Source organism: Aptenodytes patagonicus, chromosome 20 (assembly GCF_965638725.1).
Source record: "Aptenodytes patagonicus chromosome 20, bAptPat1.pri.cur, whole genome shotgun sequence".
NCBI lineage: Eukaryota > Metazoa > Chordata > Aves > Sphenisciformes > Spheniscidae > Aptenodytes > Aptenodytes patagonicus.
Window position 1 is genome coordinate 5,819,181 of NC_134968.1, and position 17,736 is coordinate 5,836,916.

General features: G+C 41.5%; 1 protein-coding gene across 2 annotated transcripts in view; it reads left to right on the plus strand.

Moving 5' to 3' along the window:
• Positions 1 to 17,736, plus strand: part of NSF (N-ethylmaleimide sensitive factor, vesicle fusing ATPase) — an 81,534-nt gene that overhangs the window by 16,097 nt on the left and 47,701 nt on the right. For both annotated transcript variants that reach the window (XM_076356560.1, XM_076356561.1), the window contains exons 3-8: positions 2,190 to 2,289; positions 5,028 to 5,067; positions 8,887 to 9,053; positions 10,253 to 10,360; positions 11,001 to 11,076; positions 16,199 to 16,354. In XM_076356560.1, the coding sequence (XP_076212675.1) occupies positions 2,190 to 2,289; positions 5,028 to 5,067; positions 8,887 to 9,053; positions 10,253 to 10,360; positions 11,001 to 11,076; positions 16,199 to 16,354 (647 nt within the window). The remainder of the gene's footprint in view (positions 1 to 2,189; positions 2,290 to 5,027; positions 5,068 to 8,886; positions 9,054 to 10,252; positions 10,361 to 11,000; positions 11,077 to 16,198; positions 16,355 to 17,736) is intronic.

Here is a 17,736-nt window from a genome sequence, read left to right on the forward strand (position 1 = left end):
CCATATCTCCACCCTGTGAAAGTCCCTCTGAATGGCAGCACAATCAGCAGGTGTGTCACCTGCACACTGGCTAAGGGTGCACTCTGTCCCATCATCCCGGTCATTACTGAAGAGTTCAAATATTTTTGGCCCCAGTATGGACACCTGGGGTAGGCACACCACTAGTGAACTGCCTGAAGCTGGACTTCATGCTGCTGATCACAACCCTCTGAGCCCCAGAGGTTCAGACTGTTTTCAGTCCACTGCACTGCCCGCTTACCTAGTCTGTGTTTCATCAGTTTGTCTGTAAGGATTGTTGTATGAGGCAGTGTAGCAAGCATTGCTAATGTTGAGATAAATGATATCCACTGCTCTCCCTTCATCCTCAGAGCTCGCCATTTCATCCTAGAAGGCTATCATATTGGTCAGGCATGATTTTCCTTTGTGAGCCCATGCTGACTACTCCCAGTCACTTTCTTGTCCTTTAATATATTTGTTTTCCAGGATTAGTTGCTCCATCACTTTCCCAGGGACTACGGTGAGGCTGACCAGCCTGTAGTTCCTTGGATCCTCCTTGAAGATAGGAGTGACATCCGCTTTCTCCCAGTCCTCAGAAACCTTCCAGGATCACCATGAAGCACCAGTAAATGTCTTGCTCTCCCTCTGTAAGATTTATAGGGAACCATACCACCTATAACAGGTTTCTAGATTTACACCTGGGACAGGAGGAGAAGGAAAAGGAAGGGTGCACGTCCTACAACTGGGGTTTTAGGCAGCTAATGGGTGATTTAGGGCCAGAACCAGTGAAGAGTCAAATCACTGGTCCACCTGACAGAGGACGTATGTATCATTGTGTGATACGTTTAAAATGCTTTCTTACCCTGCTATGCCATCAAGCGCTAGCAGTTTCTGGAAAGGTTTTGCAAGCTTCCCTGTCTGTTTGGGCTAAAGCTAGTGATGTCTAGTGGTTTTGGCTATGCTGGCCACACATTTCCTCTAGTCTCAAAGGGCCATATGTTTTTTCCTACCATGTGGCTGAAGCTGTTAGGCATACACGATGTAGCCAATGTATACGTGTGTGGCAGATCTGCTTTTGGATGGTGCTGGATTCACTGTGCATATGCAAATGAAAATATACGGAGCATATGTGCATGTAATACATTCACTGCCAGGGAGGGAGGATGGCCAGGAGCGTGGGCTTTGGCTGTTAGCATAGTTCATCTAGCCCTTAGTTTCTGACCATGGATGAGAGGGGAACACCACAGGTCGCATAAGTTGGTGACCTCATATACCCTGTGGGTAATTAAAGTACAGGGAGTTGTGAAGAAGATGATGAGGTGGAACCTGATTCCGCCATCTCCCCTGCCACCAGTGCACACAAATCCCATCTTCCTTTTGTTTTGCTTTCTTATGCCAAGAAGAAGTCTGCCTATGACATGATAAGAGCTATCAGCCATAGTCTGAGGATAACTGTAAGCAGCTTTTGAGTCTCTTTGCTCCTGACAGCTTAGCTTCTGAGAGTGACAGACAGGCACATGCAATTGCTGCTGCTGTGTCTGCCCCTGACTGTATTGTTCTGTTTTTATAACAGTGTTCCTGGTCTTCAAGTGCTGTCTGAGTTCCAAGGTCTGTTGTCACTAGCAAACAGGAGGAACAGCCTCGGGGCCTATGTGATTTTACTTTTTGTACAAAAATTCCTTCTGTTTTTTTTCTGCAATCAAACTTCTAAACAATATACTAAGATACTTGTATAGGCTTTGCATCTATTTCTTGTTGAAATCGCAGCTGGGGTATACTGTTTGTATTGGGGTAAAATATTAATGCTTTGGTGTTAAACGCTTGAGATGTGAAACCAGTGTTGATTTTTAGATACAGCAGCCTTGGTCTTTGTGGTTACAGTTTGGTTCTCCCACATTTGTGTATTGCAATTCCTGAGGTAAAGGGCTACTGGTGGGGGAATGTAAATAGTAATTATTAGTACAATGTCTTGCAGCTGGGCTTTTGAGATCGCATTATATCACTTGAAGGTGATGGACTCCTGTGAAAGACTGCTGTGTGCCTGCATCATGGTGTAGGTCTAAAGCTTTTTGTTTTTTCCTTTATAGAACCAGATATGAGCTGGCTTGTTTCTTTTGAATTCTTGCAGCATTGGGAGCAATGCAAAATCCTGCTGGGTATATATCAAAATAAAATACTGTTCTCTCTTCCAGACATGTTGTTGTGAAGACTTCTCCCAACCACAAATACATTTTCACGCTGAGAACCCATTCCTCAGTTGTTCCTGGCAGCATCGCGTTCAGCTTGCCCCAGGTACTATATGGTTTGACTTAGTGTTTTGCTATAGAATAAGCAAAATCTCTTTTGAGATAGGATTGAAGATGACTGTTCTAATCGGAGGGAGATGTCTGCATAAATGTGTGCTACCAATTTGATTCCTGATAGCAAAAATGCAAGGAGACTTTTACTATAGCTGAAGCAAACTTGCTTATATTACTTTGATCTATTTTTAGTGCATAGTGGGATAAAAATACTAGAAGAGGTGTAATTCAACCTTTTAAAAAAACACCAGAAACAAACTATTTCAAAAAGAAAAGCCTAAGCAGTGTCTGCTATTCTTTGTGTATTTTTATTGTTCCCTGGTTTCCCTTGACGCTAAAGGGTTTTCTTTGCTGTGTTGCTCTTTTAAAGACCGGCAGGAAGTTTTATTGACTATATTCAGTCATTGTTAGTATTTCTAGATGAAAAGTGCAATGTAATGCATAAAATAGATTTAACTTGTCTCCTCTTTCTTAATTAAGTCGAGTTATCACGTGTTAAATGATGGTTAGAGTAAGTAATTGATACAGTTAGCTTCTAAATAGAAGAATTAATCTTGTAGCCTTTAACTGGCTTACACAGTGAGTTGCATAACGTAAAACTGCAACAACCATGGTCACTGATTTAATGCTATCATATTTTCCTGCTAACACAAAATTTATTTCCTCAACAGATGACTTGACATAGGCCCCAAAACTTCTTTTTGCTTTTTGATGTCTTGTTCAAATTCAGATTTGTCTGGATGAGTGAGTGAAGAGGATGCTATGTTAACCATATGTCTAGTTATGATTTGTGATGCCCAAACTGAAAAACAGTTATCAGTAGAAGATATTTGTATCGCAGGGTTAAAGTAGATGCATTCATGGTCTAGGGTTGATTTTTGTAGGTTCCGGTAGTTATTTGTAGACCCGGGAGAGGCCTTCTGCTAAGGAATGAGGTAGGTTGCTTACCCCTAAAAAGTAACTATGGTAGCAAGTGTTACAGCTGCTGGTATAGAAATGTTTCATTTGAGTATTCCTGGTGTTAGTATTCAATTTCCAGTATTTCCTGAAGCCTTGGATAATTGCAACTAGCATTACACAAAAAGTGTGTTTCCCTCATGTGTTGACGGAGGGTCATGTGATGTGCACTTAGGCTCTAAGACTTCCAAGAAAGTCTGTTGTGCATTCATTATGCACATGAAGTTCTTGACCACCTTTATTCTGTAATAATCTTAAGAGTCTTAGGCCTAAATACCAAAAGCCATGAAAAATTTTGTATGCTGCAGAGCCCGAAAGACGAAGGGCCATGCAGTGATGACAAACTTCTTGGCAGAAGACACCCAAATGAACATAGGAATTGAGCTATATCTCTTGCCACAGAGAAGATCCTAACTAATCTTTCTAGCAGAACTTGGACAGCTTTCCTTCCTGTCCTGAAATTTGGTGAAAGGCTTAACCTGGAGGGTTTAAGCAAAGCCCAGTGTTTGCAGGAGTACCAGTGTGCCTGCCCACCGTTCTTGTACTGGTGGTCGCCAGTGCCTGGTACTTCAGGTGAAGGTGAGTTTAGGATATCTTTCGCTGAACGATTGGAGTGTCAAGGGAGGGGGAGACTTCTTCCTGGCCTTGCAGGTAAACAGTGGAGGCTGTGAAACATGAGATTAAATATGGAAACATAATTTGTTTTCTCTGTCTTGGGAATACCAGTAAGTACACGTAAGACTTCCTGCTCTGGGCTTTGATTTCTAACAGGTTGATCTCTTATGTCAAGCGTATTCTTTCCTTAAGCTTGAACCATGAACATATTGGAGAAGACATATAGGGGGAAATTTTCATTTTTTTTATAAAAGGCCGTTGTATTCCTTCTCCCAGACTTGTTCCTTCCAGATAAAAAGCCAAACATAAATGACCATTAAGTACAGCATTTCAAATGCAATCTTACCAGAGCCTTGTGTAATGGTACTTACATATTTTTGTGATTCATGCCTCTCTAAGGCTTAGATATTTGAGAGACTGTGAATACTGCATAGCCTGAGATGTGGACTGTAAATACACACTAGCCAATCTGTAGCACAGGGGCCACTGGAAAAGTACCATTTTTGCAATTATCAAGCCAGAACTTTTGGCATAGTAAAGGTCATAAATTTTCGTGTCGCATAATTATTTAACCATTTCTCACTTCTCATGCAGTTCTGTGCTGCACAAATCTTTTTAGAGGAATTTGGGGGGACCTAAAGGATTTGAACAGTTCCATTCTTACTAGTTCTCTGAACAAGTTTTGTTTTAGGTAATTTTATAACTTAAAGCACGTTACAGCTATTTCCTACAGCTATTATATACATGTAAGCTTTTAAAATTATGGTGGAGTGTATAGCAGGTTTTCTTGCCTGTTGCACTACCTCTTGCGTGATCAGCACTTGAGCTTTGGTAGAAAATAAGCAGAATGACAAAAAGCCCTATCCAGGATGGTAACTTCTGCCTCCAAGATGGTGGGGTGACCAAAAACATAAAGGAGGTTGGACAGAACAACCTCCTGAGGTCAGAAAATAGAATTATTAATAGAAATGATTCCGTGTTTTTGACTTGTTTCCTGTTAATTTGGGGGTCTTTGTAAGATCCCATTCTGCCCTTTTTTGCTGCTGCTTAAGGTTCTCATGGGGGAGCCTGTTTTTCTGAGTGAGGGTGCTGACTTTGAGTGGGCACTTGTTCTACTGAAGGACAGGCTTTCTGAAGTTTTTTGTCTTGTTTTTACAGAGAAAATGGGCTGGACTTTCCATCGGACAAGAGATAGATGGTAAGTCAGACAGCAGCATGATCATGATGTATGTTTATAAAAGCTGAATTCAGTGTGTCCATACTGAAGTGAAACTGAATTGGAAAATGTCAGATCTTCATCCCCTCTTCAGGTAATGTGAGGCCCTCATTAGTGAAAGGGAGTTGCTCTCGTACCTGCAGGCTTTCTGTCTCTTCACATTTTCAAACTGGAGGACTGTTTTGACTGTTACCTTCAGACGTCTGCTAGTATATCAGCATAGCTCTGTATGGGACATCAGTGTCCACATGCAGATGTGAACATTTAACACGTCCTGGATAGTTGGTTCTTGTGGCTTTGGAGAACACTTATCAGCTAACAGAAAACAGCTGTTGTTGAGGATATTCTTGGCATCTAAATTTGAGTATTGAGAATGGGGAAGTTTTAGTGCTAAGGCCTGCCAAAAGCCAGCAGTGTGCTCTGGGTAGCTGGAGTGATGAGCTTTGTGAGTAGCACTGATGTTTTCACCAATAACTGACCAGAATATTCTGCAGTATAATGAAAGGAAAGGGATGCCATCTTGAATTTGTACAAATTGAACATTGGCAAAGGCTCGTCAGGCTCAATTAAGACTTGAAATTGGAATACAGATGTTCAAAGAGGAGACTGATTTGTGTCTCTCAGCGTGCATGCTCTATCTTTCATTTATTCGTGCTGTCTGTCACTGTTACCTCTGGTTTATGAACGATTGCCATCACTGTCAGTTATAGGTGCTGCTGTTTGGTCTGTCTGCAGCTTCTGGAGTATTGACCAAACTCCCGGCAGCAGCTGTTGTTATAGGAGGGTCTTCATGTTCTTCAAGGTAACGGATCATGTCTGTTGTTTTGACTATCAGGAATTCCCTCTGTGCTCCTGGGGGCAGCCATCTCATCCTTTTCTTTGACCAGCTTGCTGTGATGAAGCCTGCTGTAGTGGTTGGCTGGCTCATGGTCATTGACGTGGAGCAAACTGTTTGTTAGGCCACTGTTTTGCCATTTGAGGTGTTTACAGTGATTCCAAGGAATTCTCCTCTCATTTGAGGATTGTGGGCAGAGCTGATGACTGCATCCTGTGTCAAAAAGTGAGTAGGACCTAGACTGAGAAGTGGTACAGCTGTGGATGTGAGGTACTATTAGGGAAGCTCACTCCTTGGCTGTTTGTTTTCTCAGCTCCTTTGGTCTCGGCAAGTCCATGGGCATGAATCACTTCACTTGAGTGTGAAGTCTGATGTCTTTGTGGATCTCTCTTTGTAGTGACAAGCTAGAGTGGGTCTGTTTGCCTCTACACAACTAGATGCTTCACAGAGCTTGCTTGGAAGCCATTTGTTTTTGCTAGCTGATTTTGTTTTGTTTTATTTTTTAAACTGAAGAATAACCTATAGTGAGGGGGGAAGACCCCTAAATTAATTTGTTTCTCACCCTTGTTTGGTTGCTGGTCAGTAACATGTGCCAGTTGGCTTACAGATAAATGCTTTTTAGTACTAAAGTTATTTGGGGAAAGAAACACTAATATTCAGCATGATTAGCTGTTAGAGCAGATTTGTGATTGTACTTGTACTAGACCTTGCTATAAACTTACCAACTATGTGGGAACATGTATTAAGAAAAATAATGCAGTAATTTTATGCAGAGTGACTAAATGTCATATGACTCCCTGCTGAGTATAAAGGATTTGTAAAGCTATCCTGCAGGTAGGGAGAAGCATTCGTAAAGCTAGTGATTTACCAGAGCTCTCTTTTTGTCTTGTTCCCCTAATAATGTGAAAACTATGTTTTAAATGTCAGTTTTAAATGCAGTCCACTGCTTAGTGGTATAGTGAAGCTGAGTCCCGTTGAGCCCCTAATGATATGGTAAAGGTTTTCCAGGTGAGTGAATCTTGTAAATTTGCCTTTGTGGAAAGGTTGAGTGCCTTGAGTGGATGCAGTTGTCTTGCCTTGAGTGCGGTTCAGCTTCATCAGCTCCCATGTTACAGTTGGAGATGCACCCCTGGAGTCGGAGGCCGGCTGCCTCAGCTGCGTTCTCGGCTCCGGGAGATCGCTGCTACCTTCTCGGCCTGCCTCTCTGTTTCTGGGACGTTAACAGGCTTTTGAAGCTGGTGCTGTGTATTGCTTACTGGACTGCATCCCCAGTGGTGCATTACTGTTCTCCTTTGTACCAGACATCCCCAGCATCCAGTCCTTGATGTAAGGACTATTCATATTCAGTTGACGCCTCAGTTCTGTGATGGGACTGGATCCAGGGACTGATATTCTTTCCGGAAGCTTTTGTTTGAAAAAGCCCTGAGATTAGGCAAGTAAAAGGAAATAACTGCCCTGAAGTGACCTGTAAGGTAAGAAGAACTCCTGTTGTGCCCTTGCAGGACCAAAGTTCCTCCTTCATTAGCTATGGTTTATATGATAACCCTGCTGCCATATCCCTTTTTGAAGGAACTAGTTGATATACCTCAATTCAGGAAGTGGTTTAGTGTTTCATCTTTATCCCTATTTCCTGGAAGATCTTTCTTTGGCAGCTCATTTCTAGGTGGCCTATTCTTATACCAGGAAGGACATTAAATGTGCATGCCGTGATGACCTATGTGTCATCTGGTAACAACTTAAGCAAGAGACAGGCTCTCTTTATTCTCTTAACTTGAACGAATCATGTATCATAGCATGCTGGATGCTTGTTTTTATGTCACGTCTTCCCAGGAGTCTGCAGGTTTATTCTGGAACCATCCTACTGCCAAGAGGCTTGATAGGAAATAGTAGGTTATGCGTGAAGTACATTTCCCTTATTCACCTCCTACTACTTTGTCCTTAGCTGTGACTTCTGTATCAGATGAGACTTTCTTCTCAAGATTCAAAGCAAATCTATAATGTTCCTCAGTCTTCTGGAGAAACATTTGCTTCTGTGCTTCGCTGCAGTCTGGTTTGTGAATTATTAGGACTGTCTGCTTTGTGAGATGCTGTCCTTCTGATCAATTGTGCTGAGGCAGTATCCCTGAAGTTGTGGACCATGCTCTTCTTTCCTTTCTATCCTCTTTCCTCCAGCAGCAACAGCCCTAAGTGGCCTCTTGTTTTTGACATGATGCAACTTGAGACCTGTGTGGATTAGGTGCAGTTGGCAATGACTGTGAAGTACCTTCCATGCCACTTTGCTTTCTGTCCCCTTTCAAGGGCCGTTCAATTGATTCTGCATTACTGAAGGTAGCCTGGGGCATGTTAGGATTGGCCCAAGTGCATCTCTGGGGTAGGGGCTATTTCTTCTGTGTCAGAGACAAAGGGTAGTTGATGCTTCATTCTGGGCTGTAAAAAACCTGATAGATTATATTAGTGCACTTGAATTTGCAGGTAATCTAACTTTCTGCTACCTAATCTGGAGAAGAGCTAGTCAATCTGTTACTGCAGAAAACCAGTTATGACCTCTTGTCATTGCTTTTTTGGGCAAGACTACTCTTAATGCTTGCTTTTGGGCTTTCTGAAGACGTCCTCCAAACCCTTAGATGTAGGTATAGCTATCATGGTACTACAGCATGTATGAATTTGCTTTCATTGTCCTCATCCCTCAAAGCTTGTATGGTGTTTGAGCTGTTTTAAAGGAGACTATTAGAGTTTTTAAAGAAATGTGGGTATTTTCAGTGGAGATAAATTTGCTGTATTTTTGATCTTGTAGTAGAACATGTATGTAAGAGGAATAAGGGTCTCTATCAGAAATAATATATTCAGTTTTATTAAGTACTCATTCTGAATGGAAGAACATGTATTGCCAAACTTATAGTATGTTTAATATATTGTGGGGGGACCTTGCTGTTCTGAAATGTGCTATTTCTTTTTTTTTTTAACAGTTTCCTTATACACTTTCGACAAGGCTAAGCAGTGTATTGGCACAATGACAATTGAGATAGATTTTCTGCAGAAGAAGAACATTGACTCCAACCCCTATGACACAGACAAGATGGCGGCTGAATTCATCCAGCAGTTCAACAGCCAAGCCTTCTCAGTAGGCCAGCAGGTGTGGGTTTTCTTTTGTTTTTTAAGGCTAAAATGTTCTTAAGTAACATGCGCATGCTTGTACTACAGTGATGTAAAATACTGAAGAATGCCTAGGTACTGACTGTGCTGCAAAGGACAGCTAATAGGCAGAAATTGTTTATTGTGTGAATGGTTTCTTTATGAAAAGTTGAACCATTGTGACTTTCACTGAGAGCATGAGCAGAGTGGTTTAAAATCTACCTTTTCCTTATCTAAAGAAATCTGTCTTTCTTTGTGAGGAAAATCCCAAGGCTTGGGAGAGCTGGGTTCTCTCTCTGTTGTGGCCTGGTTGGATATAAGCATGGCAGCTCCTGGAATCTTTTGAGAAGTAACTTTTGTCTTCCTTCTATATAAGATCAAAATGAACACCAGTTTTAATTAATTCTCAGTAGCACCTTTCAAGTGCAGTGTATTTTATTGTAACATTTATGGCTACTCCACGGACTCCAGTAGTAAAAGAGGTATGAAACATTTGACTTAGGGATTTCTGAAAGCTGATGTCCCTATAATTGAGCCTTCTCAGCTCTGCAGCAGATGGGCTTCTGCCCCTGTGAACATCTGCGATAGCCTCTGGTTTGTCATATTCTCAGGGCAGGTCGAGGTCTGTCTCTCATAGTAGTTTACAACTTGCAGGGTCTGAATCTTAAGTCAGTTGCAAATGTAATCTTGGGGGAAAGGAATTGTGCAGAGACAGCCTGCTTTTCTATGGGATGGACCCTACTTCTTGTAATATTCCTTATGTCTTTCATTACTCTAGCACTATTTTTGAGGTACCCTTGTCAAACGGGAATGTGAAAGATTGAAAAGATTTGAGCTAAATTGTTCTCCTTCCCTAGCACCAATATTTAACGTGAGAGAAAAATGTCAAGAGATGATATAGAACATCTAGGCAGGGAGAAAAGGGGGGGAAAGAGAAGCTTTTCTTGGAAGGAGAATTTTTCTTTGAGTTTTTCCAATTGACTTCATGTTCTGCTACTTTTGATCTGTTACTCTTAAGTATGGGACATGAAAAGGACACGTTCAGTCCACCAGACCTTTACAGGGTAAAAACTACGTGGAATTTGTTGGGTCATAAACTTAGTCTTCAGGTCTCTTTCTCTTCAAATCTTAGTAGCCTTGTCAAAATCCTTCTTAGCTTTTTAATGAGTTAAAATCGCCTTCTGTTTTTTCTTTCCACAGCTTGTGTTCAGCTTTAATGACAAACTTTTTGGCCTGCTGGTAAAGGACATGGAAGCTATGGACCCCAGCATTCTCAAAGGAGAGTCTGGAGCAAGCAAAAAGCAGAAGGTAGGCTCACAAGAATTCATGTTCATTCCCTAGGGACTGCAGAGATTCAAGTACTGGTCAGATCTTGCTACAAGGAGGAATTTAGGTTACTTGTATTTGGAAAAGTTGCACGTTTGTTTCATCTGGCTGCTTCTTTTGCATCAGAGAAGATAAGGAGCATTGTTTTCAGTTTAATGCAGTCTCCTGTGCTTGTGTAGTTGGGAGCTTAGAGTTGCACCCACGAAAATGCAGAGCTGGGGAAGATACAAGGGATATCTTCTGGTCTTTATGTACTAGTTCATGGAAACCTTCTCTGTGGAGCCTTTGTCTTCCAGATATGTCCAGTTTTTATCTTCCTTCTGTAGAAAGTACATGATTTTATTTTCTTCTTTGCTTGCTAGATCTTGCTGAAATAAAATGGTTGTTTTTGAACTAAACAAATAACTTTAAAAAGCCAAATTATTATACTTGATGAGCTCCTGCATTCAATGTTGTTAGTTTTAGAGGAGGTGTTGGTATTTCACATTCTTCCCAATGATTTTGTAGTGGAGCTTTTGCTGCTGTTTTTTGCCTTCTGAGATGTGCTTGGAGATACCTAAGAGGCAATCTGAAGTTGAGCCTAATAGCTTAATGTAATTATTTGTTTCCCTCCCTTTTGCAGATTGAGGTTGGTTTGGTTCTTGGAAACAGTCAAGTTGCCTTTGAAAAAGCTGAGAACTCCTCTCTCAATCTGATCGGTAAGTGCCACTGTATACAAAGAGATAACTAACGCTTGAAGTTTGCTGCTTTTCAGGCCTCAGAGACTTGTATGCCTCAAAGTTTGTTCTTCTGGTTACATCAGTTGACCTAATCCATTAGAAACTGCATCTCAAAATGTCTCCCAGGTATCTGTTTAAACTAGCAGATGACTGGATTTGATCCCTTAGGAACCTGTCACGCCCTTTAGAAATCAGTTTGTAGATGCTCAGGACTCTCTTGAAAACCACTGCACTGAGAAGACACCATTCCTCCAGTAGACTTTGCTGCTTCTAAACAGGGGCTCTATAAAAGTCGCTGTCCTCCCAGTATGAAGCTCCACAACTGACCAACGTACTAGAGCAGTTCTGTGGGTCTCTATACCATCTTATCACCACGGTGTATCTAAAATACACAGACACAGAGCTAGGAGGAGAAGAGGTGAGTGTGACTTTGAGAGATTCTGACAGTAGCAAATTGAGTTAGATAAGTGGAGACGTTAACCTGCACTCCTAGGCCTAGATGAGAAAGTCACCATGGAACAGTAGCTTCAGCAAAAGTCAGCAACTAGTTGGAATATTTTAACTCTTTAAAGATCAGAGAATGATATTTTCAGGGACACTGACAAGCCAACACCTCTTTAATTAAATTTAATTAAAACAGCAGGGAAATAGGAAATTGAGAACTTTCTTGAATGTGTAGCCAAAATTTCAAAGTGAGTGCAAAACTTCTGAAAATCCCATCTCTAATGAGATCTCCCCTTCAAGGAGAGAAGACAGCTTCTGAAGAACACTTCAATTTTCTTGACTTCTGAAAGTCCTGCTCTTCAGAAGCTGATGACAGCTGGAAAACACAGCACAGAGGGTTTGTTGTGTGTGTTTGTTTTAACTGTTTACACAGCAAGATTATTAACAAAGCTATGAGCTTTTTTAAAAAGAGACAGTTTCTAAAACCTCAACAAAACAAATCTTTATGTACAATTTCAGACTTTACTAGCAAAGAAATCAGGGAATAATTGACGTGTCTTCCACGTACTCGTTTAGAAAGAAGCTGGTGTAGGGCTAGGGAGGAATCTGGTGTGTTCCCATAGAGCAACCAGCTTGAATGATGAGGACCTGGACCACAAAGTGGGCAGTGAGGGCCCCTTCCCTGCAGTTGGCTTTGTGTGTGCCCTGGGACCATGGTGGCTGTCCTGCAGAACAGATACACATTCTGTTAGTCTGGCTGTTCCTTTTCTTATCAGTGTTATGAAGTGGATGATACTTAGCAAGCCTACGGTTGCAAATACCTCCCTTGCTGATAATATGGCTCTAGGCATTCTTTTCTGGGTGTGATTCAAGTCCTGCACTTGAACAGACACTCTTATTTTTCTTTTTTCTCATTTTTCTTTCCTATTTTGTTCCCTCTTCCCAGAGTCTGTGAGCTAAGAAAACTTCTCCTTTTGCTGCTGCTCTTCCGCAGATAAGTGGCAGGTGAAAGCTGCTGTGAGTGGGAGTTCAGTGAACCCGGCCAGCTCCGATAAGCGCTCAGTCGAGTACTCAGCTGAGTTTTAATATTATTTTTGCAGTAGGCTTCAAAGCACAGCTCTGCTTGACTGTGAACGCTCAGTACTTTGAGTATTTGTTACAGAAATAAAACATATGAGGGTAGTAGCCACTTAGGGAAGCAGAATTCAACTCATTCAGCATTGCAGAAGCTTATGGCAGAGGCTGAGTTTTGATGCTGCCCTGAAGTGCAGCATCTTCCCTCAAATCTTCCCTCAAATGCGAGGCTGTGACTTCATGTTCTGTAGTTGTCTGCTTCACGTGCTACAGTAGCTCCAAAAAATGAGGAGACATGAGGCTGTTGTGTAACCACATACCTTGCATCTTATCTGAAAGCACAGCCAGTCATCTGTACTGAAAAAAAACCCACCAGAGGTCCGTAGGCTGAATTGTAGATGACTGTAATTAAGCATATTAACAAGGATACAGATTTTAGGAGCACCGAATGAAATTTGCATGGGCAATTAGTTCATACCTGTGATTACATGATTACAGCCTGTTTAGTTTTTACTGTGTTTTGATAGGACAGCTTGAAGTGAGTATTAACATAATCCAATTTATTGCATCAGAGCAAGCAGTGATATTTTACTTGGTTAATACTCAAAACCATATAATGACCTGGGATCTTCCTCCTAGCATGTATAGGTGTGAAGAGTGGTCCTGTGGGAGAGCTGATTGATTGGAAATAGGAATCCTTCACCATGATTCAATTTCATTGCCTCCAGACAAGAGAAAAGAGTTGCTTATGCCTCAATTTACTTCTGTCAGATTGGTGCTTTATTTAATCTCCTCATTGATCTGAGGCAGAGCTACTTAATGTGCTTTGTTAGTCTCTGGAGAATTGTAAAGTTGTGAATAATTAAATTCTGAGAGAGGAGAATAAAAGTAAAGTAAGTGTCACTGAGCACTGCCTTCAATAAAGGGCCTTTATTTTTTTCAATAGAGAAGAATTGTGATCATTAAAAAAAAAAAGCCAATTCTATTTCTTCTACTTAGCATAAAATCATGTGTTATAAAACCAATGAATGATGTTTTAATTCAGTCTGCAATAATTTTATTGTGATCCGATGCAGCCAGAAGGGGGGGGTGTAGGCTAAGCTCTACGGGAGGAGGACCATCCCTGGCTGAGCCGTTTGATCTAAAAACTGTAGTGGAGCAATGAGATAATAAATACACAGTAATCAGTGAACCAAATGCTCGCTGCTGCCTTGCATGGTACTACATATTAGTTCTATAGGTTATACATTCTACCATGTTGTCCCTAATGTGTTAGTTAGAGGCATGTTCTTGTTTGTTTATTCTGCTGCTCTTGGAATTGAAGTATTGATTCCAGCTGTGTTTAGACCAAGATTAATAGCAGTCTAATTCAGCTAACACAGAACTTCTATTTGGTGTATTTACTGGACTTCTAGATGCTAACTCATTATCCGGCTCAACTTGAAGTATCTCTAGAAGAGGTTGTGGAACAAATCAGCAAAATGCACTGTTGCAGTTTGCCAGGACTGGCTTTTTAGGGGAGATAGTGGTCCCCAGGACCAATCCTGTAAAGCACCGTGTAAATCTAAAAATACAGGACATCCAATTTCTGCATGAATTAAGGATAACCTTCAGTCTTCGCTTTCTCCCTGGGTTTTTATATTACTGTTGGTTTCTCTGGTAGCTAAGCAAAGTGATGTTGCTGAAAGCCATTTGGAAGCGTTGATCTAACTGACAAGAGTGTCAGTGCTTGTTTATAAATACCCTTGAATAAACTTAAGGTGAGACTGCATGGATTTGACAGCATCTCAGCAGTATTCTTATAGGAGCATTTGTGCTTGTTGTCTACCTCCTAAATGCCCTGGTACTTTAAAGCTTCTCTGGAAAGGGAATGAGGAGCTTTGTAAGACTAAAAGTCGTGTGGTTTGTCAACAAAAGGGAAAGGAGGACGGTTACACTGTTGCATGGAGACTACAAAACCTGTGCTTCGGGGATCTGGCTGAACTTGAAGTAGCTCTAGAAGAGGTTATGGAACAAACAGACAAAATGAACCATAGTGGTTTGCCAAGACTGGCTTTTATTCTTCTGAGTTGTAAAGGAACTAGCTGACCTCATAGTTGTTTTGTGTAACCTTGCTTAAAATTGCTCTGGTATCTGAGGACTGGAAGATGGTGAATGTGTTGGCTGTTTTTAAAAGGATTCCAGAGAAAGTCTGGAGAGCTACAGATCTTTGAACCTGAAATCTGTACAGAAAAAATTAACAGAAACTGTAATAAAGAATCAAATTAGTGGATACCTGTATAGAGATGATACACTGGGAAGGGTCAGCCTGTCTTCTGCAAGGGCAGTCCTACTTTGTGATGCCACTGGAGTTCATTACAGGAATCAAAAAGCTTGGGGGTAAGGGCTAACATAGTCTACTTGTTGTTCAAAGCTCTTCCAGCAAAGTTCCGTATCAAAGTTTCTTTAAAAAGAAACTAAACAGAGATCTGTAAGAGAAGGTCCTTGCATGAGTAGATGAGTGATGAAAGGGTAGAAGCAAACAGCCAGAGCCAGTAGAGTTCAGCATGAATCTCTGCTGAGGCCTTTGCTTTTCACTATAATTATTGAATAAACTGCAAAAAAGACTGAGTAATGAGGTGACAAAGCTTGCTCTTACGGAGCTCAGTGACTCAGAAATAAAATGGCAGAGGAAGTTTGATATGAATAAACATAAAGTGATGCATGGGAGGAAGAACACTTCTAACCGGTTAAAAATGTTTGCTGTTTTGGGCCAAGATCCCAGGTATGATAGTTTCAAGGAAATGCTGGACCCATGCTCAGTAGCAGCCTGAGCCCTGTTAAGAATTGTTAAGCATGGTTGTTAAGAATTATTACATATTATTAATAAAAGAATGTGAATGAAGCACAGCATAATTTTGTACGTGTATTTAAGATACAAATAAACCATAGTGGATGCAGTTCTAGTCAAAGGATGTAGCAGAAATAGAGAAGACAGAGGAGAACAAGGATGCTCAAGTGTGGAGCAGCTGCTGCGTAAGGAAGGAATAACAAGTGAGGGCTGCTCTGCCTGGAAAAGGCACGACTGAGGAGGATACAGGACAAGCCTAATATCATCCCAGGTAGCCTGAAAGAGAGTGGATACTGATACTGTTTACTGTCCCTTCAGATATAAGACTTGGGGGACATGAAATGAAGCTGGTAGGAGCTGGCTCAGACACATGAAAGGAGGTGTTTGGTTGTGCAGCCAGTAGCAGTCATGGTGAGCCAGATGCTGTAGGGCAGTCTGGGTACTAAGGTTACATGGGTCCAACAGGACCTAGGTAAAATTGTGGCAGAGAAATCTACTGTGGATTCTTAAATACATAGGAGAAATCCCTGAACAGGATGGTTGGAAGGCTGGGAAAATAGTTTACTAAAGTAAGCCGAGTCTCTGACTGCCTTTGCATCCTTGTCATAGTGCGTCCTCCTGGCTAACGTTTGAAACCAAGCATTGAGTTAGCTGGACATGGGTCTGACCTGGTAGAACCGTTCTGGTGTTTGTACTTCTATTTGCTGTAATTCTGCTGTGCTACGTGTTTGAAACAATTTCTTTTTTTTGCAGGTAAATCAAAGACCAAGGAGAACCGCCAGTCAATCATCAACCCAGACTGGAATTTTGAGAAAATGGGCATTGGGGGCCTTGACAAAGAATTCTCAGATATTTTCCGACGAGCTTTTGCTTCTCGAGTTTTTCCACCCGAAATTGTGGAGCAAATGGGTGAGTATGATCTGGAGAAGTATGGCTGGGGTTCAGGATGCAGGCCTGTTTCTGGTTTGTAAAGACTGGATATAAACTAACAACCTTATGATGCTATAACATGGCAGTTGCTTAGGGTTCTAATAGACTAATAAAGCCTTTTCTTCTGTTGCTCCTGAATGTCTCTTGTTACTTGGTGTCGTGGTTTAACCTCAGTCGGCAACTGAGCACCACGCAGCCGCTCGCTCACTCCCCCCCTGGTGGGATGGGGGAGAGAATTGGAAGAGTAGAAGTGAGAAAAACTCGTGGGTTGAGATAAAAACAGTTTAATAATTGAAATAAAATAACAACAATAATAATAATGTAATAATAATAATAATACACAAAACAAGTGATGCACAGTACAATTGCTCACCACCCGCCGACCGATGCCCAGCCAGTCCCTGAGCAGCGGCCCCCCCGGCCAGCTTTCCCTCAGTTTGTGTACTGAGCATGACGTCCCATGGTATGGAATGTCAATATGGCCAGTTGGGGTCAGCTGTCCTGGCTGTGCCCCTTCCCAGCTTCTTGTGCACCTCCAGCCCTCCCAGTCGGTAGAGCATGGGAAGCTGAAAAGCCCTTGACTAGTGTAAGCACTACCTAGCAACAACTAAAACATCGGTGCGTTATCAACATTGTTCTCATCCTAAATCCAAAACACAGCACTGTACCAGCTACTAGGAAGGAAATTAACTCCATCCCAGCCGAAACCAGGACACTTGGCTAGAAAGGAGAGACAAAGAAACAACATGAATACTCAACACTGTATGTGAAATGTCTGAATGAATGAGATACAGGATTTAGTTGAATACTTTTCTGTTGGAACTCAAATGCTCCCTATTCTTCTGAATGCTTCGTCTATTCATAGCAGTGAGTCTGAATGCTCCTATTCCTGACTTACTGGCTATGGGCTGTCTATATAGGTCAAAGGAAATTCTGTCTTAATGATCCTGCCTTATATATTAAATATCTGTTGTCCTGGCAGTTGCACTATAAACCTATGTCCTTCTCACAGTGTTAGCCCAATAAATAAAGTATCTTGTGTGATCTATGCTTGGTCAGATTTGAAATGCTGGAGAGGATGCACAGGCCATGGCACGTCTTGGAGTTTGTGAAATAAAAGCACAGATTCTAAATATAACTTTTTTTTTTTGGGTCGGGGGAAGGAGAGGCAGTCCCATTACTTTGTAAACATGTGCGGGCAGGCAGATAAACGGTACTGGTTTTAATTTTTAGTAAGCAATATGCAGCTGCAGATATCTTATTTTGTCACATAAAGTGGCTGGGGATGTTATAGCTGGTCCTCGTTCTCTGAATGTAATTTCTGTGGGTTCATATTTAAACTTGGAATCTGTAGCTGTATA